At 41.3% G+C, this 22,793-nt stretch overlaps 1 protein-coding gene across 2 annotated transcripts in view; it reads right to left on the bottom strand.

The window, feature by feature from the left end:
- Positions 1–1,113: 1,113 nt before the first annotated feature.
- The window catches only part of SACK1B (scaffolding CK1 anchoring protein B), a 111,238-nt gene continuing 89,558 nt past the window's right edge, over positions 1,114–22,793 (bottom strand). For both annotated transcript variants that reach the window (XM_089528580.1, XM_089528581.1), the window contains exons 4-5: positions 8,867–8,991; positions 1,114–3,911 (exon numbers count right to left, since the gene is read on the bottom strand). In XM_089528580.1, the coding sequence (XP_089384706.1) occupies positions 1,472–3,911; positions 8,867–8,991 (2,565 nt within the window). In that variant the 3' untranslated portion in view covers positions 1,114–1,471. The remainder of the gene's footprint in view (positions 3,912–8,866; positions 8,992–22,793) is intronic.

The following is a 22,793-nucleotide window of genomic DNA, read 5'->3' as shown; positions in this document are numbered from 1 at the left end:
AAAGAAAAACCTTTTAGAAAACATAAAGTCATATTATGAATGGATTCTCCAAACCACAGTGTGCAGACTTTGGAACATAGGATGGCCTTGTATGCTCCTTTTTCTTTGTTTCAGTTTTTCTTCTGCAAGAATAAAAAGCACTAACTAGAGGACAGTGGGGGAGAAAATTGCTGTTGTAACTTCAACACAAACTTTGTCTGGTTGCAGCTTTGAGGCCAGACAGTGGCAGGATGAGGCCTACAGTTGTATTCCAATCCAGAAATGTATAGCAGCAGACAGGCCCCAGACCCTAACCAGCTATCTTTTTTTATTATTATTCCAGTCTGTCTAATTTTTGTTTTGTTTTAGTGTTAAACTTACATTGAATTGTTCTCTGATTTTTTCCTTCTTCCCCCGTTCTCCCATTATTAAATAAATGCTTGTCACAAAATACTTTTGACTTTCATTAGCATTTTAGTCCATTTCAAAATGGGGGGGTGCATCCTAAACAATTACATAACTAATTTTTTAGGCAGAACTACTAACTTTTCCAGAGAGCACAATCCTATAAAAACTCTCCATGATTTCGCTATAACTTATTTCTGTGCCAAGCAACAGTATTTTTATGAATAACCACTTAATTTTTTAAATAAAAGCCCAATGTATACAAGATCTCAAAATCCCTTATTTCTACTGCTTGTTAATCAAGATGATTAAATACTTGAACAGCAACATAAATCCAGAATGAACATGTGTGCATTCCACTGAGTGCGAATAACCATACCACAAGGATGAGGTGATGTTTTGGGTTAAAACAATATTTTAAAAATTTAAAAATCTGTCTGCATTTAAAATCAAGTCTGCATTTTCCCCAATGGTGGTGTGGCCACGTTCATGCTCCTACTCCTACTTCTTCCATCTCCTCCCCCTCCTCCTCTTCTGCCTCCTCCTCCTCCACTGCTTCACTGTGGGCATCCTGTCCACATGTGGTTAAATCTGTGGATGGCACATCCACAGATACAGGGGATGGATTGTATTGCTTATTTACAGTATAGTACAAAATGCCAGTGCTCAGACAATACCTTCAACTGATGCACAATCTTAAGAACAAGACATTTAGAATGCAAGTATAAAATGAGTAACAAAAGAACATTTTATTGTGCAAGAAAACGATAATATGCACATGTCCTGAAACAGTACAAGTAGCTGAGGTTTTAAATGCTTCCTTTGGCTTGTTGTGCCACATTATTGGAAGTCATAAAATATGCAGCATTGAGGCAATTCTGACTGTACCTCAGACACCATAAATACATATAAACATGTCTGATTCCAAAACTTATGCTGAAACAAAGTTCTGGAGCAAGCAATATTATATACAAGTAGAACAGTATTCTAAAGCCTGCAATATCTTCAGTTAAGCTTTACAAAAGCTGCCCATCAGTTTACACTTGTTTAAGTATCCATAGCACTGACAGGTAACATGCCGTAAGTCTCATTTGTTTTTGTATATAAAATTGCCAAATTTTTGCATAATTCCTCGAAATTTGTTCTCATTTGGATGTAATGGATGGTATATACCAGGGTTGTAATTAGCTACCTGGTTATTCCTTGCATAACTATTTCTTGAGGTCTTGCTATTTGTCTCTGAAAACTGAGCACTGCTTTTTGGGGTGTTGTTCACTAGCTGAGATCCTACTGGTGAGGAAGAGCTATCCAAGTTGCAGAATTGCTCAAAGCGACTGTAAACCCGCCTTTCAGTCAGGCGAGGTCTGATCAGCTCATTGGTAGGCTTTGTGCCAGAAGGCCGATGGGGTGCCGTGGGGACTCTTTGTGGAGGAACCGCAGCAGGAATTGGTAGAGGAACCTGTTCACGGCCTGCATTTGCACGCAGCTCTCTCACGTCTTGGTACTGAATTTGTTCAGTGTTAAATCTGGGTGCAGATGGGTCACCTGGAGGCACTACTAACAACCGATTTTCCATGGGTTTCATAGTCGGACTTCTTTTAACATTCTCATCAGAGGGAGGTTTTAGAGATTTTGGAGATTTTGGTGACTTTGGAGGCTTGGGGGATTTGGGAGGCTTGGGGGATTTGGGGGACTTTGGGCTCACAGCAATATCCTCTTTACTTCTGTGTAGACTCCCCTGTGAATTAGATGATGAGGTTCTTTTTTTTCTTGGAGAACAATCAATCTTTATTTCAGACACTTTGGGCTTTTGATTCTCTTCACCTTCTGATACCAGAGTGTCAGAACTGCTACACATCCTGTAGAAAGCAGGAGCTTTGTTTTTTGACAAACTCTCTTTCTTGTCTGGTGAGAGATTCAGTAACGACCTTAGTTTCTGTGATCCCTTTTTCAGGAAACTTGGAGAATTTTTGTTCTCTTTCTTTGTCATGACATCTTTGACAGGTTCTTCTTGGCTAGGCTCAACTAGTTCAGCCACAGAAATGGACTTGGGCCTGGTGGGGCTTTTTAGTTCACATTTGGGGACTTTACTGTCCTGTGCCAGATGATTGGTTACACTATGCAAACTTTTAGAGTTTTTAACATTGTCTTCTGGGGGTGGTTTTATAACTGCTGGTTGCTTTAATCGATTCCTATTTAGTGTACTATAGACATAACTGGATGCCTCTTTGTTATCACCATGATCCAAAACAGATCTTGAATTCTCAAATATTGGAAAGCTTCTTCTTTTCAGTATATTTTCATTCTGTTGATTTTTTAAAAATTCAACTGGTCTGCTTGTACTCAGAGTGGAATAGAGAAAGGGAGATGTCTCCCCAGTAACAGGTGGAGTCATACTTAGTTTTTTATCTTCTGAAATGTGCAAATTCTGACTTTTTACCACATCAGGTTCCAGTGGGACATTAGTGCTTGGTTCTGCCTTTGTTTCATCAGCCTCAGTTTCTAGTTTGGGAACATGATTGGGTGTTGCTTTAGGTGTTACACTACCATCTGAACCAATGATAGTTGAGTTTGAGGAACCTGCACAACTGTTTACTTCTTTCTGTTCAGGCAGAGTTGGCTTAAAAACAAATGAGGAACGTAAGCGAGAATGGGCATAAAGGGCATGGGCTTTGATATTATCTGCTGCATCATAGCCTTCACACTTCTCACCTACCCCTGAACCATTTGAGTCTGTCGGAAAATCCGATTGATCATTTAAGTATGATTCAATACGCCAATTTCGTAGAAAAGATTTTGTGGTGCGCTCAAGGGTTGGCATTCTCTGCTGTAGAAAGCGGATGTGATTGTCTGTTCCATTGAAAGATCTTCGTACAACTGAGTTCCTATCTGCAATGTTAAGCTTTGGCTGTGAAAGACGATCAGCTAAACCCTTTTGAGGCCCATTGTGATCCGTATAGCTTCCATGCAATGAAGATTTAATGCTGAGACTGTCAGATGGTACTTTCCAAGTATTTGGTGGTTTATTGGCCTGATTAAGTGTTCTATTGAGCATTAAATATGGAGTTCTTTCTGGTTTCTCTCCTGCATAACTGTGCCTTTTCCAGTGTTCATTTACTTCATTGGGCTGATACTGTTGGATTCTATTCTGCATGTGAAACCCTGGAGCAAACTGTGTTTTTTGAAACAGCTGATTTCTTGTCCCAAATTTATCATTGTCATTTAATCCATATCTATCAGTGCTTCGGTTTTTCAGAAAGTTAGGATCTAAGTTATGCATCCTGTCTTGCTTTCCAAAAAGATTACGCTGGCTGGAAAGTGAAGCTAATGAGGAATGTGAATGTTGGTATGCATCATTTCCCCAGAGTATTCGGTGGCTATTAATTCTAACTAATTCTGGAGCAAATGAACTGGGAACAGAAGAACGGGCATATAATGTCCTAAACTCTTCATCAAAAGATTCAACAAGTTGTCCTGTGATAATCTGGACCATGCTGAGGTTGGCTTTTTCAAATGACCACATAAAGCTGAAAGAGGGAAAAATGACAATTAGCAATTCAATTCATGAGCACGCAAACACTTTCATGTATTAAATTTTGATTTATTTTTGAAACTAATGATGTGTTGCATATGATAACATGCCCATATTGGAAGAGAATCCCTTTTGCTTTGAAAACATACACTGGGAATACAAATCCATTCATTTTTAAAAAATAATAAATAAATAAATAAAATATAAGTTAACTTTACTAAGCACATCTATACATATGACATCACACCTATTTTAATTCGAACAATTTATGCATCTAATCTATCTGTAATGTTATCTAACATGGGGTCACTTTTCACTAGTGTGCTGTATTGGTACTGCACATGAAAATTTGAAATTGTGAAATCTCTCTTTCTCAGTCTCAAAGGTACTACAAGATTACTTTATATCTCTTTATGAGCTATGAAGTTGGTAATTACAGATATTAGGCAAAATCATGTGGTAGAGTTTCATTGGCAAGAACTGCACCATCCAATAGAAAACAAAGCGAGCAATTCACCCCCCCCCCCAAAAAAATAACTATCTGTGAGGGCTCAACGCCCCTACAGAAAGGATAAGAGGGGAAGAAAATTCCTGAAAGCAGACTGAACCCATAAAAAAGTCCTCAATAATATCTTCTAGCATCCATGTTTGCTGATTTTAATGATTAATTCAGTTTAAATATTTATTATAACTTCCTATTAAATAATGGACAAGGGCCACAATAATGGTGTTGAAACCTCATTGAAATATTGTTTCCAGTAAAAACAGTTATGTCAGTAAGCAAAAGCATCTTGTAACATCTTTGAGACTAACTGTGAGAAAGAGGTTGTAGCATAAGCTTTCATAGACCTGGTATTCTCAGCTGCTTATTTAGTACTGTTAATCTCAAAGGTGCTACAAGATCCCTTTGCATAGTGATATTCCAGATTAACAGGGTCATGTCTCTGAACAGTAATGGCAGAGAGCCAATGTGGCATAGTGGTTTGAGTGTTGGACTAGGACTTTGGGAGATCAGGATTCTAAATCCCTGCTCAGCTATGGAAACCCACTGGATGATTTTGAACAACTCACACTCTCTCATCCTTAGAGGAAGGCAATGGCAAACCGCCTCTGTAAAAATGTTGCTAAGAAAAGCCCATGATAGTTTCACCATAAACTTGTCCTAAGTTGGAAACAACTTGGACACCACAGCAGCAACAACAATAGTAACATTGTTGAAATAAATATAGAAAAATTTAAATCCATTCTATATTATAGACTACTATATTTATGTTTAGCCTGGAAAAGAGAAGGTTAAGAGGTGATATGATAGCCCTATTTGAAGGGATGTCCTATCTAGGAGGGAGCAAGCTTGTTTTCTGCTGCCCCAGAGAACAGGACCCAGAACAATGGATGCAAGCTACAGGAAAAGAGATTCCACCTCAACATTAGGAGGAACGTCCTGAGAGTAAGGGCTGTTCGACAGTGGAAGACACTTCCAAAATGGAGATTGTAGTGGCGTCTCCCTCCTTGGAAGTCTTTAAGCAGAGGCTGGATGGCCATCTCTTGGGTATGCTTTGATTGAGAGTTCCTGCATAGCAGGGGGTTAGACTGGATGGCCCTTGTGGTCTCTTCCAACTCTACAATTCTATGATTCCATGATTCTATATTATATTATGGACTACTATATTTAAAATACTGGTATTTTATTGAAACATTATGAGCATTCTCTTCTTCAATTTTTTGCAAACCTGTAATTTAATGTAGGAATACACTTCCTCCACAGTTCTCAACTAGGGATGAAAAAAATATTTGTCATTACCCATTTCTTGGCCAAAATGAGAAGGGTAAATGGGGAAAATATACTGCAGTTCTTGTCCAATATCATACATTCTTAAGTGTCAGGAAGTTATTCTGTGTACATGGTTTTTGCATGAGAATTGTGGGGATTTGTGCAAAAAACACTGGTTCCAGATAACCATGTGAAGTTTTTGTACAAGACTGCTGTTTTCTATGCAACCCCCCCCTCCCCGGCAGCAATCTTACACAACAAAAATTGCACACAAAAAGTTTTGTACAAAACCAGAAATCTCTCACAACAAAAACTTACACAAAAAATCAGAAAACTTGCCCCCAAGTAGGCATTGTTGTTGTTGTGCAATACTGTTGGTTTTGTATAGAAAATTGAAATCTTGTACAAAAACACATGTAGCTGCCTGGAAATGGGGAGGGGGTATCATTCAAAATACAAACATAAACAAAAATCATGTACATATCTGTAGCATGATTTTTCAAAACACTTCAGGGATGTGTGAATACTGGGTGAGAACAGCACAAAACTGAAGCAGGGAGAAAACAGTGGAAATTATGCATCCTCACTTGCAAGGGTAGAATAGCCAAATATTAATAACAACTCAGGTGGTATAAAAAAATCTTAGGTTCATTACTATGGCAGAAATCTCTAATAAATTTTATCCATTTCAATCAGCACTGCACTCCCAAATTATCATATTTTTGCAACCCATCTTTGATGCCAAGGGACACTTTGTGTGGGAAAGCTGGAACACAGTTTACCTTACCTTCATCGTCTCATCTGAATGTAACAAAAAAAGAAACAAATTAAGAATCAGAGATCCAAAGACTTTTTTTGAAAATTTATGTATCACTCTCTTTTTAAAAAAGAAACAAAAACCTGTAACCATCATTCCTACAATAAGACAAAGCAACTGGAATGTAGTGTTCAAATAAATGATGGGGATAACCTTGAATATACTGATTAGCTATAACTATATTTGCCTCTTCTCCAATTCCCTGCCTTAATTCAAACTGTCCTGTGAGGTGGAAAAACCACAAATAGCGAGGTGTGATGTCATTTTTGTCACTGTTTCCTAACTTTATAAAAAGATTGGTTTTAGCTGAATTTTCTTTTTACCTGTGTTGTTCACATAACAGGAGAAAGGGGAGTATAAATTAAATAAATAACATGTATATTTGCTTCTGCCTTTATCAGCTGGGCTGGGCTCTTCATTTCCTCTTACATTACGGCAATTTCAAGGAAGGTCGCGTCACTGAGATTGGAGGCCGGCTGAGACCTAATTTTTTTACTTGCAAGCTACCTATTCCATCACTACTTGCTATTCAAAGAACCCGTGTCACACTAAGAATTTCTGCATCATTCTTTCTTTCTGTGTTACAGCAATTTAAATTGTAAAACTGAAGGCAGCGACTATCTCATTTTTATTAATGTGTCAGTCATTCTAGAAGTCTGCTTTTGTTAACCTGTAAGCTACTTTGGTCCCATGTGGGAGTAAAGCAGAATAAAATGAAACAAAGAAAAATGAATAGGAGACTTTCATGTTGAAGAGATAAAGGTTTTAAATCAGTGCTTCCCAAACTGTTGGCCCTATGCTCCCAGAAACCTCAGACAGACCATGGATTCTGGAAGGTACAGCTAAATTTTGGGAACAAGTGCTTTCGGTAGATAAATAAAATATTTATTTTTAATATTTAATATTCTTCTTTCTCCAAAGAGCTCCAGGTGTCATACTCCAGGTGTGAGCTTCTTCGGAAGTAGATGCTGCTGCTACAGATTATAACAATAACATGGATTTATTTGCACAATAACCTGGGCAATGAAGTTAGGCTAAAAACAACCAACTCATGTGAGCTACATGAATATTTTAAATTCAAATATCCCCAATTTAAAGTCAGCCAGAGGTGTAGCTATGGGGAGAGGGTAATTAGGGATTCCATCTCACTACCAAATAAGAATTCTCATTCCCCGAATGATTTTTTTCCCTTTAATCCCTTCTAGCATGGCAGAGTCAGACACTAAAAAGCATTTGCACTAAAATTCTTATATCTGATGTGTTTGCATTCCCTCGATAATTTTGCCTGCCCCTTTTCACTGGATGCCTGAACAATTTCTAAATGTATAAATGAATTTTTAATTTACTGCAGTGCTAGTAATTTAAATCTGACATTGAGGAGTTTCAAGATTTTGCTTCTGTATTTTCTTCTATTCTTTAGACCTGTTCAACAGTGCCTATCTTGAAATCGCTGAACACATGTGCCCACTAGAAATGTCTTGAACCTTCACATGTTCAGTTTCATGTATGAAAAAAAAGACCACTTGATGGATTTATAGTGAAGCACAGAAATATTGGACTCTGATACATAAAATGCTAGAAGATATTTTTAAGATTAAAAAATCAGTGGAAGCCAGCGACTTTCTTGTTGGAACTGTTGGATGTTGTTCTATAGAAGAATTATGCATTGACTTTACAGTATACAGCAGGAAGAACTGTCTATGCTCAGAGGTGGAAGAGAGCTACTACTCCAACTCAAGAAGATTGGCTGATTTTGCTAAAACTGACAAACTGGCAGCTCTGATTAAGGAGAAATCCTTACCAAATTTTTTTTAAAGACAGGGAAATGGTTATTTCTTACATGAATTCTTTTTGAGGTCAGTTATCAATTCTAGGTTTTGTAAAATGAACTGAATTTGTTTATATTATAGAAGCCTTGTGGAGTATGAATTAAAGGAAGTTTAGTAATAAGGGAACATAACCATCTCTTTGTAGGGGATGAGGTCAGAGCATTTGTTAATTTTTGTTAGTTTTTGTGGTATGTTCAGATTATCATTTTTTGTTTCTGGTTTTTGTACAGTAGTTTTTAGCCTATTTGTATTAAGTAATATGATTTGTGTTTGTTCATTTGCTTAGAAGAGCCACCTTCACTCATTCAGCTAAAGACACTGATATTTGTAGTATGGCCAGCTGCTGAACTAATTGATGCATGGAAGAAAATATCTGAAGACGGCATGACTATTAGAATTCTTAGAAGTCTCCTTCACTGATAAATAATATAGATGTACCAGATAAAGCAATTGGGATGGCATGGGCTTTAAGAGCACACTGAAAATTTACTGAACATGTCTATAAAAATTATCCTATATATGTTCGTTCTTACCTATAGGTACCATATACAACTTTCTTACAATCAACAAGAAGAAACCTCTGTTCCATTTTCCCATGGAATTTTGCCCCCGATTTAGAGAAATAATCTTGTCCCTTTACTGTCCGTACTCTCATGTTCTGAAAAAGATGAGAAACAGTACAACAGAGAAATAATAATAATTTAATAAAACAAATACTGAACAACCTATAACATAATCTTATATCTATGTACCTCAGACAAAAACATACAGCAGAGTTAATCCAAAATAAATGTGCATGCAAGTGCAGCTTTAGTTACAACATGTACTGCACAAGGGCTGGCCATCTTTTCTCCAAAAAGCCCCCTTGTGTAAAATGGTATTTAACCTCATAGTATACAAGGTGCACTTAGGGTGGCATCTTCTTGGTTAGGTCCAGATGAAGTAGAACCACTTAATCAATTATTGAATCAATTGTTGAACTACCACTAGATAGTGGGATCTATGTCGGAAGATCCCACTGATTTAATGAGTCTACTCCAGTAAAGATGAACAACAAAATTTAGGCTTCAGTATCTCTATGATGACTAATACATGTACAAATACACATTTGCAAACAGAAATATCTGACACCATGAAAGGCTGAAGTGTGTGTGTGTGTGTATTCTGCCCAACCCTCCTCCCTGTTCACCATCATTATTCAAGGAAGAAAAAAAAAAAAAAGAAAAGAAAAGGCAGAAAGGGTCATATAAAAGCCTGTATTTCTTCTCAACTGGCATACAACTCTAGAGAGTTATCAAATGTTTCAAAACAGTATTTGCTCTTTTAATTATAAGAGCCACAAACCAAATATTCATTCATTTTATCACAGTAAAAAGTATGTTTCTTTATCCAACTCCTATATTAGTGAATACAGACAATACATTTGTCATCTTCAACCCTTTTCTACTTTCCCATGTTGCTTTCTGTGCAAGATATTGATTACAAAAAGGAATTACATCTTTCAAGCCAAAAATCTGGAGACACTGAATGTAGAAAAAGAACAAAATTAAAACAGCTACGTTTGAGGGTGTTCAGGGCATGAACTATGTTTATACAGTACATGTATAAACATTTAACAAGTCAGCATGGTGTAATGGTTTAAATGTTGGACAAGAAGTCTGGAGGCCAGGTTTGAATCCCCACTTGGCCATGGAAACCCACTGGGTGACCTTCAACAATTCACACTCTCTCAGGCTGTTGTCACTCTGCAGAATTAATGCAGTTTGACACTACTTTAACTGTCATGGCTCCATCTTATGGTATTTTGGGAATTGTAGTTTGTTGTGGCACCTGAGCATTCTGAGAGAAAAGGCTAAATATCTCACAAAACTACAGATTCCAGAATTACATAGCACTGAGCTATGACAGTTAAAGCAGTGTCAAACTGCATTAATTCAGCAGTATACAGTGGACCCTTGTTATACGCTGGGGTTTGGTTCCAAGATCCCACGTGTATAACAAAATCAGTGTATGCTCAAGTCCCATTAGATATAATGACATAGCAAAATGGTGTTCCATATAAAAAATGGAAAATCAAGGTAAATTTATACTTTTTGGGAACATTTTCAAACCGTGTATGCTTGAATCCGTGTATAAAAAATCCGTGTATAAGAAGGGCCGACTGTAGATGCAGCCCCAGCCTCAGAGGAAGGCGATGCTAAACCCACTCTGAACAAATCTTACCAAGAAAACCCCATGATAGGTTTATCATAGGAGTGCTGTATCAGAAACAAGTTGAAGATACAGAACAACAACAACGAGAGTTAAAGGTGATGGTAGGATAGTTGTAAGCAAAACATGAAATATAATTTTTCCAGTATCTATTAGAATTACAATAGCAACAAGTAGGATCTGTAATAAAATTTTGCAATGCTTCTTTTGACCATCCCATTTAGTCACTCATTCTTCCCTCCATAACTGTCTATTATTCCATTCCCTATCCCTCCTGGCTATGCATTTCATTCTCTGCCAAGCATTCTATAACTATTCAGTCCACTCAGACTCTGTTGGGCTATTTTAATTCCTTGCTGGAGATTTATTTTACTATAGTATTTTCTACTTTGTCTTAAGGGTCTCCCAGATCGAATAACAGCTCCCTGCTTCTGTGAAAGTAGTACTATATTGGCCAGATAAAGGGAATAAAGAGGATGATATGCCAGCACTCTAATAAGTCTAGCAGAAAGAAAAGAATCCAACGATAAGATCAATATATGATGTGTGTATGTCTCAAGATAGTTTACTTACATTATTTTAATCCTAGGAGTAGCATTATTCTATGCATATTTATTCAGAATTAAATTTAATTTTGTCTAACGGGGTGTAATTTCATTGACAAGCATGTGGGTGCACAGACCAGCACTTTGTGTCAGCCTGGACCTGAAATAGGGTCCAGCAAGGGCTGAGTTTAAAGGCCTTGTGCCAGCACCTGGGCACCATCTTGGCATGTGCCCGACCAGATGGTGGTTGCCATGATGACGTCGCTCATGCACAGCATCTAAACAGCACTGTGCACAAGGGTGTCATAAGGCCATGCCACGGTGCTTATGGCACCCCTGTAGTGGTGCAGATAGGAACCACATTTTGCGGCTCTTTTTTGTACTGGGCTGGGGGCGTGGTGTGCAGTTGCTGCATCCCCAATCCAGCGCTATGAGGGGTGGCATAGAGCCCCGATGTTAAAGATTGTTGCTTTTATGGGACAGCGGGGGGGGGGGGGTCTTCCTAATCATAAAGTTATAAGGTGTCAGTTTTCCAAAGTCGGATAACTGACCTTGCTGGGAGAATGACGTGAAAGGGTGGTGGTAGGGGAAATAAGGAGCAGCCTACTAAGTGTACAAATCCACATGAAGGGTATGCTGTGTATGATGATGTTTATATCCCGCTTCCTCCCCAAAATGGGACTCAAAGTGGCTCAAAATCCAAAAGAATACAATTAAAAACATACAAAAAGAGAGCATTAAAATACAATTAAACTATTTGCAGTATTTAGTCAACTTCAATAAAAGAATAAAATATATTTTAAAAGATAAAAAGGTCTTTAAAACAGTTCAGTTAAAACAACACAGCATCCCCTACCAATTCTTTAAAAAAATTCTGTTTTAAAAGCCTGTCTGAATAAAAAGGTTTTCGTCTGCAGATGGAAGAACAACCAGGAGAGGGCCTTCCCGGGAAGGGTATTCCAGGTTTAGGGGCAGCCACCGAGAAGGCCCTTGCTCACATCCCCACCAACTGTGCTTGTGATGGTGGTGGGACTGAAAGAAGGACCTCTTCTGTTGATCTCACAGCCCAAGTCAGCTAATACACGGAAATATGGTCTGTCAAATAGCCTGAGCCTGAACCATATAAAGCTTTATAGATCATAAACAGCCTTTTGAATTGTGCTCAGAAACAAACTGGCAGCCAGGTGAGTTGTTTCAGCAAGGGCTTGTAACCTGTAACCAGATCTCTGGTTTATCTCTGTAACCTGCTCCAGTTACCAGTCTAGCTGCCGTTCTTTGAACCAGTTGAAGTTTTCAAACCCTCTTCAAAGACAGCCCCAAGCAGTGCACATTACAATAGTCAAATGGGATGTAGCTAAGGCATGTGCCACCATGGCCAGATCCAGCCTGTCAAGGAATGGGTGCAGGTGGCACACAAGCTTTAAATATGCAAAAGCACTGCTGGCCAGCACAGAAACCTGGGCCTCCAGGTACAAAGATGAATCCAGAAGTAATCCCAAACTGTGAACCTGTGTCTTCTGGTGGAATCTAATCCCATCTAAGGCTGAATTCCTATTCCCTAATCAATATTCCAACTGATCTGGAGCACCTCTGTTTTGTCAGGACTAACTTTCAATTTGTTTGCCCCCATCCAATCCATTACTGAAGATAGACACTGATTTAGGATCAGGGATTGGGGTGGAAAAGAGCAGTAGTCATCCACATATGGGTCATCCACATATTGATGGCACTGCACCCTAAAACTCCAGACAACTTCTGCCATTGGTTTCATGTATACAGTCCGTCCGCGCCTTATGCGGGAGATCCGTTCCAGATCCCTCCGCGTAAGGCGAATTCCGCCTATGCTCGAGCCCCATTGGAAACAATGGGGCTCGTGCGCGGCGGCGCAGGCGCGCAAGCGCCCATTCAATTGAATGGGACGCGCCGCCCCTTCCGCCCCACGCGCGCGCCGCGGCTTGAGCGCATACGCTCAAGTCCGCGTATGGCGCGGGTGCACTGTATATTAAATAGCATAGGAGACAAAACAGAATCCTGAGGAACTCCCCAGGCCAATGGCGGGGGATTGAAAAGGAGTCCCAAGTACCACTTTTTGGGTTCACCCCTCCAGGAAGGAACTGAGCCACTGTAAAACAAGGTCTCCAAGTCCCATCCCAGTGAGATGGTCCAGAAGGATACTGTGGTTGACGCTATTAGAAGCCACTGAGAAGTCTAGCATAACCAACAGAACTCCAGTTCCCTGCATAGATCATCCATCAAAGTGCCCAAAGCAGTCCTTGTTCCATAGCTAGGCCTAAAATCAGATTGAAATGGTTCTAGGTAATCCGTTCTATTGATATATAATAGGATTTCTAGATTGTAGAGCAGCTGCGGGGCAGGTGTGGCTCACATGCACCCCTGAAGTACATTTTTGCCATCCCCAAAGCTTCCTCCCCAAAATCTGTGAAATTTTGGAATGTTTTCCAGGTAATTTTATGACCACAAAATGCCTCAAACACACCTAAACCACTTGCAAATGCAGTGGTTTTCCTTCTTCCCTCTTCCAAAATCTTTGAGCTATTATCACAACAAGCCAAAAAAGAAAAATGGAAGCTACACAATGCCACTTGCAGCAGACAGTTGTTGTGCCAATGGAACCCATAGGAGGGTGGGATAAGGGGGAGAAACATGACCACATAGAAGTTATTGTCTACTTTTCTTTACTCACAGGTAAGAGTTACAGTGTCATCATCAAGATCAAGAGTGTTATGCACAGTGAGGAGAGATTTAAACTGCCTTCACCACCCACTCTTCTCCCTATATAAATCCCCCATTCATTATTTGTAAGAAAAGAAAAAGTAAGTCAGCTGCATGCGATATATGTAACATAGGCGGGATACAGACGGGCAGGAGAAGACGTCTTGGAGGTGTTTTCTGCAGAATACGGAGCCTCCAGACCGCCCGCCCCGGGGGCATGGCTCAGGAGATGGGGCTTCCACATGGGGGGCAGTGAAGACGCCTCACCTGGGGCCGTTTCAGACCGGAGTTTCCAAACCGCCGCCTCGGAGGACGCTGCAAAGAGAGAGGCAGCTTCCTCACGGGCGGCCAAAAACGGGGCTTTTTTTTTCCTTTGCCGGCTGGCGGGTGCGCAGCTGCGCAGCTGCAGCGCTAAGCAGCGGCGGCAGAAAGCCTATGGGCACATTTAAAGTGCCCAAGCCCCTTTAAAACTTTTCCCCCCGCTCTGCCCAAGAACAATGGTGGTCTCCTGCCAGCTGGTGATCAGCTGGTGTTGGCATCCTTGTCCGCTTGCATTTTGCCAGTGTCACCAGCATCATAGATGCCTCCTCTCCTTTGGTCCCCGCGCTCCTGCTGAATCTGCAATGCACAGCTACAGCTGTCTCCGCTGCCACCGCTGTCCCCCTGCCATCCCCCATCACCTCCCTTCTATATATGTAAATATTTACAGTTTTAGCGTTTTTTATTGTTAGGTAAAATGGCACAGGAATGTGTGTAGGGGTTCACTTTAAAGTCCAAACTTTCCAAGCAGCGCATGCGTACATGTTGCTCTAGGGTTAGGGTTAGGGTTAGGGTTACGAGTCTTAAAATGCGCTGCAGCTGTGCTGCAGCTTCCACACCTGCATGGCAGCTGACGCTGCAATTAAAGCCTGACTGCAAACTGCGCATGTTCCAGGACCCCGACTCATTATGCGACGCAGGAGACACGGAGCTTTTAAATGGGCAACTTAAATTAGCGGCGTAGCAATTCTGGCATACCGGTGCAGCAGCTTACAGACGGAGCTGCGCAGCTGCGCATCAAACGGAAAAGAAGCGGAGAAAAGCAGCACCTTTTTAATGCCGCTTCTTCCCGCTTGGGGCGTGCGGGGGGCGTGTTCATGGCGGCATTCAGGTAAGGCCCGTCTGAAGGCTCTACCTTCATGACGTCATGAATACACCCCTTTTTGCCCATCTGTATCCTGCCATAATGTGTAATTTTGCCCAGGGACCATGGCTGCAATGCTTCTTATTGAGTTTGATTGTTAAAGACACATCTCATTGATGATTAAAGACTCTGGCCAGCTAACAATCTTTTCCTATTCCCAATCACACTCAAAATGCTGGGATTCATTGTGCTAACAGCTCTGTATGGTTTGGGAACCATGCATCTGAGAGAATACTTGCTGTCATACTATCCTGGTGAAGCTCTTCTCTACCTGCCCTCTGCATCTGCAATAAAGTGGCTCGTGTCTAGAGAGACAGAAAAAAGTATTCTCAATGGAGGTAACCCATTTATGGAAATTTCGCCCAGGGAAATTTGCCTGACACCAAAATTGCAGTTAATTTAGCAATAAACAAAGAATTGCGCACTCAGCCCCATTTTTAAATGAATTAATTCCTAGGCCCATCAAATCAATGGAATTTTTGTAAACTCTGGCGGGATACAAACCGCCATATAGTACGTATAGGATACGTACTAGGGTTAGGAAGGGGCGGTGCTTCTGCACTCCCCTAACCCTAGTACGTATCCTATACGTACAAGATGGCGGCGCCCCTTCCACATGGGCGCTGCCATCTTTACGTACTGGACGCATAGCGTCCAGACGTGTCGCGGCGCCTATGACATCGCGAATGCGCCAGCGGCGCTTCGTGACGTCATCAGTGCGCCGCAAGAAGAAGCTCGGAAATGGAGCTTCTTTTTTGCTCCGCGCGGGAGCCGCGCGGTTTGGCTGCTACAGCTCCCGCACGGAGCAAACGGCGGCGGCGGGGAAGCGCCGCAAAGCGGCGGTTTGTATCCCGCCTCTGACTTATCAAGTCCTCACAGATTCAATGGATTTACTCTGGTTAGGAGCAATTGGATTCAGTCCTAAATGTTTAATTATTCTTATTCTTGGTGTGTTTTTTTATATATTCAGTACTAGCATTTCTTGATTTTTATTTGCTTTTTTCTTTGAAGGCTATTACAGAAGCATTGCAGTAGTTTTGTATATGAAGCATTAAATAAAATAAATATATGGCTCACATAACTATTAATTACTTCACACGGTGAGTAATGTTGCTTCCTTGGTTACACCCAAATATTTGGTGAGCTAGCAACCTACCTAATACTCTATGATCCATTTTAATTGTGTACAATTTGCTACAAGATGTATAAGTGATTTATAAGAGTAAAATCAGCAGAACAACATGTTTATAACCTATTAAAGGAATAGGAACATCCTGTGTAAGGAATAATTGTGTCACACCAATGCAATAATATCACAGTGCCCAATTAAATTTGTACACGCAGAGATGAAGCACAGTTGTCTCTAGTCTTCTTATGCCAGCATTGAACCTGTGTTTATAAAATGTACCTTCAGCACTCTGAAAATGGAGTCTAGGGCTTTCTCCATTTGAACACTATATGTATGTGCATGTAACTTTGGCGGTTTACAGACCGCCCCTTTGTGGTGGCCTGCACCTGCCCCTTTCCCCGACAGATCGGGGCCTCAGCTGCCACAGCGGCAGCCTTGAGGCCCCAATCCGACGTTTTTCCAGGCTGCAGGAAGTGGCAAAAGAGAAAGGGGCAGCTCGGCCCCTTTCTCTTTTGGGTCGCTGGCGCAGCCGTGTAAATGCTATGCCAGCAACACGAATGAAGGAAGGAACTCCAAAACGGAGCTCCTTCCAGCGCCGAGAAAAGGGCGCCACAGGCGCCCTTCCGCGACACCAGGACGTCACATCCACGTCACTCCGTTTGGAGGCGGCGTAGCCATGACATCCTAATGGCAACACCCATGTAGAATGGGCGCTGCCATTTTGTACGTACCCTGTACATACTAGGGTTGGGGGTCTCTGAAAGAGATGCCCCCAGGCAACCCTAGTATGTATAGGGTACGTACTAAAAGGCCCGTTTGTAAAGGGCCTTTATTTATGCCCCACTCTTTCCCTAAAAACTGGCACTAAAGGCAGCTTTGAATAAAAATGCTGTTAGAATATGCAGATGCCATCTATTAAATTAAATTAACCTGCAATAATACACATGGATAGAAGGGGGGATACTGAGGATGCAGCCAACTAACTTTTCTCTTCCTATTATCCCCCCAAGTGTCGATTCCAGTGTTTTTTTGTTTTGTTTTTTGGGGGGGAGGGGAAATTCTTTTATCATCATACCATCCTGAAAACAGCAATTTTCACCTGATTTCAGAAGTTAGCAGAGTCAGGACCAGTTAACACTTAGATGGGAAGCCACCATGAAATACTTGGTATCTCCAGGCAGGGAATCTTGCTGGAAACAGAAACTGCTAAAGGCAAGTCAGAGTAGTTGATAAAGCCAAAATTGCTAATCCAGGGCTAAAATGGACCAATAGTCCAACTCATCATATAGGAGCTTCTTACTGTCCCAAGATACCTAAAGAAGAAGCCCCTTCTGAATAATTGCATCTCCTTGTCTTCTGTTTTTTTTTCTGCTTCTTCACTTGCCCTGAATCTCTGAGCTTCATCTGCCTCACTACCCAGAAGCAGAGAGCAGCTGAGAAGGCAGGGAAGATGAGGGTAGGTGAACAGCCAGTGACAACAATCAGCAAGAATAGCGGGTTCACAGTCAGTTCCCCGATGCAGTGTGATTCCCAGTTTGCCTATGTTCTGATCCAAGCACCCAGCAGTCTCTGCTACCTCTGCTACAAATCCTGGAGTCTGGGTGTTTAGCAGCTTTGTGCTAGCAAGTATTTCTTCCCATGAAGACACATGGAAGCTCCTTCTCTGGAGGTCTCAGGGTGTACTATCAGCACATGCAATCTTTTATGTCCAGCCCAGCCCGAGAGCCAAAATTAAAAAATCCCACAACAAAAACCCCAGAAGCAATTCTCTTCTCAGAGTGGAGGTAGGCAGAGTATTCAAAGCAGGCATGTTAAAAATCTCACTTGTTTCCACCACCAGCCTAACATACACAAGCTTCCTAAGGCAACCTTCAAGCTTTGGCCACTGGAGTTCATGAAGATAATACAGATACTTTAGCCAGTGCTATTTGGTGAGGGTTGGAGATGGAGAATTGGTCCTTCCGTGCACATCCATCCAGGCATTTATTTACGATTAAAATAGGCATGATAAAATCCCTCATCATAAGGTTTTCTTGGTGAGACCAGGATGACTAAATTGAGGCTGTCGTATTTTGGCCATGTCATGAGAAGACATGATACATCAGAAACTACAACAATGCTCGGAAATGTATAAGGCATTGGGAAGAGAGGAACACCATACACCAAATGCACAGGCTCAACCAAAGAAGACATGGCCCTAAGTTTGCAGGACCTGAGCAGGGTCACTGAGGATAGGGTCCCTTGGAGATGCTTCATTCACAGAGCTGCCAAATATCGAAGTCGACTTGAAGGCAGTTAACAACAAGATAGTAAAATTCCAAATTAAAACTGGCCATAAAAGAAAGAGCTGGAGAAAAAGCAACAAAAGAAAAAAACCAACAATAATAATAAACTGTTTATTTGTATCCCGCTTTTCCTTTGCAGATCAAAGCGGGTAACAGCAAAGTACAACAATGTACAAATCTCACAAACAGTATATATACATAAAAACACAAGCAATGCAATAAAACAGATTAAAAACAAGGTAAAAACTACAGAGTTAAAACACAACAATAGCTAGCGTAAAGTGCATGTGCAACAATACATCAGGGAGAGAGCAGATGCTACATTGTCTGGGGGAAAGCCTGATGGAAGAGGAAGGTTTTTAACCTCTTCCTAAATAAGTCAAGGGAGGTAACCGAGCGGAGCTCACCAGGAAGGGAGTTCCAGAGCTGTGGGGTCGAGCTGGAAAAGGCCCTTTGTGCAGTCACAGAGTATTTCGTATCTGGAACTCTCAGCAATTGCTTCCCGGCCGACCTGAGGGTGCAGGGCGGATTATATGGGGAGAGGCGGTCCTCCAAGTACCCTGGGCCCAAGCCATTTAGGGCTTTATAGGTAATAACCAACACCTTGTATTGCACCCGGAAGCAAATGGGCAGCCAGTGTAGATCTTGTAAAACAGGTGTTATATGGCTGGTCCTGGGGCATCCAGTGACCAGCCTGGCTGCCATGTTCTGCACTAATTGAAGCTTCCGGGTTTGGTACAAGGGTTGCCCCATGTAGAGCGCGTTACAGAAATCCAACCGAGAGGTTACCAGTGCATGTACCACCGTTTCAAGGTCCCCCCGGCCCAGGTAGGGTCGCAGCTGGTGTATCAGCCGAAGCTGATAACAAGTGCTCCTGACTGTCGCATCCACCTGTGATGTAAGGTGGAGCGACGAGACCAGGAGCACCCCCAGACTGCGAACAGAGTCCTTCAGGGGAAGCATGACCCCATTCAGGTCAGGTGGACAAATTTCCATCCCTGGGCCCAGGGAACCTATCACAAGTACTTCCGTTTTCTCTGGATTCAAACTGAGTCTGTTTTCCCTCATCCAGCCCATTACTGATTCCAGACAGGCATCAAGAGGAGAGATGGCATCCCTAGTCACTGCATCAGTCAGAGATACAGAGAAACGTATTTGGGTGTCATCAGCGTACTGATAACACCGTGCCCCGTGTCTCCGGATGATCTCTCCCAGCGGTTTCATGTAAATGTTAAATAGCATGGGGGACGGAATGGCTCCTTGAGGGACACCAGATGTAAGCGCCCTCTTATCGGAGCACACGTCCCCCAGATGCACCATCTGGAATCTACCCGAAAGGTAGGAACGGAACCACTGGAGCGCAGTGCCCCCGATTCCCAGCTCTCTCAGGCGTTCCAGAAGGATACCATGGTCAATGGTATCAAAAGCCGCTGAGATGTCTAAGAGCACTAACAGGGACACACTACCCCTGTCCATGCCTAGACGGAGATCATCGACCAAGGCAACCATGGCAGTCTCAACTCCATAGCCTGCCCGGAAGCCAGTTTGAAATGGGTCTAGAAAATCAGTATCATCCAAGACCGATTGAAGCTGAATGGCAAGAATCAGATTAGCCAGATTAGCCATCTATTCTGCAATAGATGGGTTTTACACCTCTTCCAACCAACACTGGGGTAAAAAGAGGTCTGGCCTTCCTCCTTATTCCATAGGACTGGAATCATTTCACTAAACACACTCTGTTCTAATTTCACACAGCAAAGAGACAAGACAGGGCCAGATCAGCAAGGACAAACAAAATTTGTAATAAGATGGTCTAACAGGTACTGTATATACCATATGTCCTTGGACTTTGAAAGCACCAGAATCTGTGCTCATGGCATGCAGGGATATCTGCAAACTCATGAAAGTACAAATTATTTTTTGTGGATTGCTGGCCTGATGATCTTCTGAACATGATTTAGGAAACACTTTGTAAAGTTGAAAAGCTTTTACCTATAAAACCTCTTGATATGTTGCTCATGCTAGAATGTTTTTTTCAGCAATGCTTTATAGATATTTTCTTTTTTCAGATACGGCAGTATGACTTGCTTTGTGGTAAGTATATTTAGGATGGAATACAATGTTCAGTATCTATGAATTATGTGGAGTATACATTCAGATAAGCACACAATTTTTAAGTGTATGTCACAATGAAGCCAAAGTCACTTAGAGAAAGAGTACGTAGGAATCAGTCTTTTAGCTAAATGAAAATGCTGTGAATTAATTGGAAATAAATGAGCTCAGAAAACATGACATTTTTACTGGCAGTCTCTTTGTTTCATCCATATAAATATCATGTGCTTAGAAGCTCATTATCTCTGTATGAAGCAACCACAATTAAGCAACTGTAACTTAACACACACCTACGAAGCCAGCAAATTATTTACCAAAAGGTTTGGACTGATAGTGCTCTGCAGCTGAGCTGGAAAACATTCTGTAATTAACTGTTTTCAAAATTTACATTAAAAAAATCACAGAAAAGCAGTGACAGAGTAATTCAAACTGAAATGTGGCACAATGTTATGATGCCTTTGCCTGTTTTCTCCCTTTTCCTCTTTCCTTCTTCTCTTGTCGAGTTCTGCCCATTATCTCCTGATGAGCAGCAAATTACAGTTTGTTGTTACATACAACTTTGTGAACAGATGTTTTACAATGCTTGAGGACAACAGCTTGCCTAGTTTGGATGCAATAGAAAACATGTAAACTCAAGATCTGCTCATCCAGGACAAATCAGGATTTGGAATTACAGATTAAATGAGCCATATAAACCATCTCTTAGAACTTTACCTCAGCTTCTATGTGGAAATTAGAGTGGAGCTGCAATTTTAATCCAGGTGTTATTTATTACATTTTAATCTCACCTGTCTTCCTTTTCACATATTTGGGAATATGCCTATAGAATATAGTAGGATTCAATTTTGAATAAACGTACAAAGAACTGGGCTGCAAGGCCTAGATAGTAACTGAAATGAGTAGGTGCACTCCTATTCCTGTTTAGCACAATAGCTAATATCCTGTGGGGTTAATGGAGCAATACTGAAGCTTTTACCATCCTTTAGTGGAAAGCCATTCAAGAGAAACCGGTCTTATTCATAGATACATACAGCAACAAATATGGAGCAATTTCCTCTGAGATGTCATGGAAGAATTAATAGTATCTTGATATTGTTGAAATATAATTTTGCTACAGCTGGTCAGGGGCAAAACAGACTTGATTTTGACTCATGGTGGATTGAATGTGATAATGATAAGGTGAAAAAGCAGTTCTAGAGACCATGCATTATATATGTTGGGGTATTCTTGGGAGAAAATGCTTTAATTTCTTATAACCAATGCAGTATGGGATGCAGTGTGTAACTTTCTGATGTCAGAGCTACACTGCTGATACTACCATGCTTAAGAACGAAGATGATTCACAATGGAGTATCACACAAGATGCCCCATTGCCCAACAGCGGCTCCCAAAGCACAAGGGTCATGAAAAGTGGGGACATTCTTCTGACCAGTAACAGTGCACCCATGACTTTCCACTGCCCTCCATTTTGATTTACCAGTGCAAGTGATTCTGTTTGAGGCCATTGCCCCCCTCCTTCACTGTCTTTGCACAAGGGTAGCCTGTCCTGCAGTGTTTGTATTTTTACATATTGCAACAGCTGAACAATGGTCACAGTACTTGCCCTGGCTGTTCAAGGGTCCCCCTGGCAAAGCTACAACAATGTTCCCCTTCTGGAAATACGACTGTTATGCAATTCTACAATTCCCAACTACACAAATATATATCAAGATGTCTTAAATTCCCAATAGGATGCCTGGCATGTATTAGCTATCATGCCATCAGCCTACAAGGAATGTCTCTTTTTTATATTTGAACAATTTCAGAAACTACCTAACCCCAAGTATACCAAAGTATGTCTGCTACTGCAAGTTGGGCAATCTGGTTTTGGGTGATCCTACCTTCTTAACTACAGCCACATCTACTTCCTAATCCTTCTGAAGCTGGCAGGGTGGGGTGCTTAAATGTAGGGGGGGGGTTACTTATATGTGTGCAGCAGAGGAATCAACAAAAATCAGATACTCTCCCTTGTGAAAGTGGGGATACTTTCTGCTAAGGCAAAGCCCCACTGAACACAATCTATACATTTCTGCCAGATTTCTGGAAAAAATAATAAGTTAACATTCCTGTTATTTTGTTGGAGCCAATATTCTGCTGAAAGGGAGGTGTTTTCCAATAAAACTAACTGGCAGATGATATGCCACAAATATTCTATTTATTTATATTCATATCCTAGCCCACCATGGTCCATGGAAGGTACAACAGCAAAATCCTGCAAAATGG

Source organism: Sceloporus occidentalis, unplaced genomic scaffold (genome assembly GCF_023333645.1).
Source record: "Sceloporus occidentalis isolate IW3139 unplaced genomic scaffold, rSceOcc1.0.p SCAF_6, whole genome shotgun sequence".
NCBI classification, from domain to species: Eukaryota; Metazoa; Chordata; class Lepidosauria; order Squamata; family Phrynosomatidae; genus Sceloporus; species Sceloporus occidentalis.
Note: the sequence above shows the minus strand (reverse complement) of the source record. Positions and strands in the feature narration are given on the sequence as shown.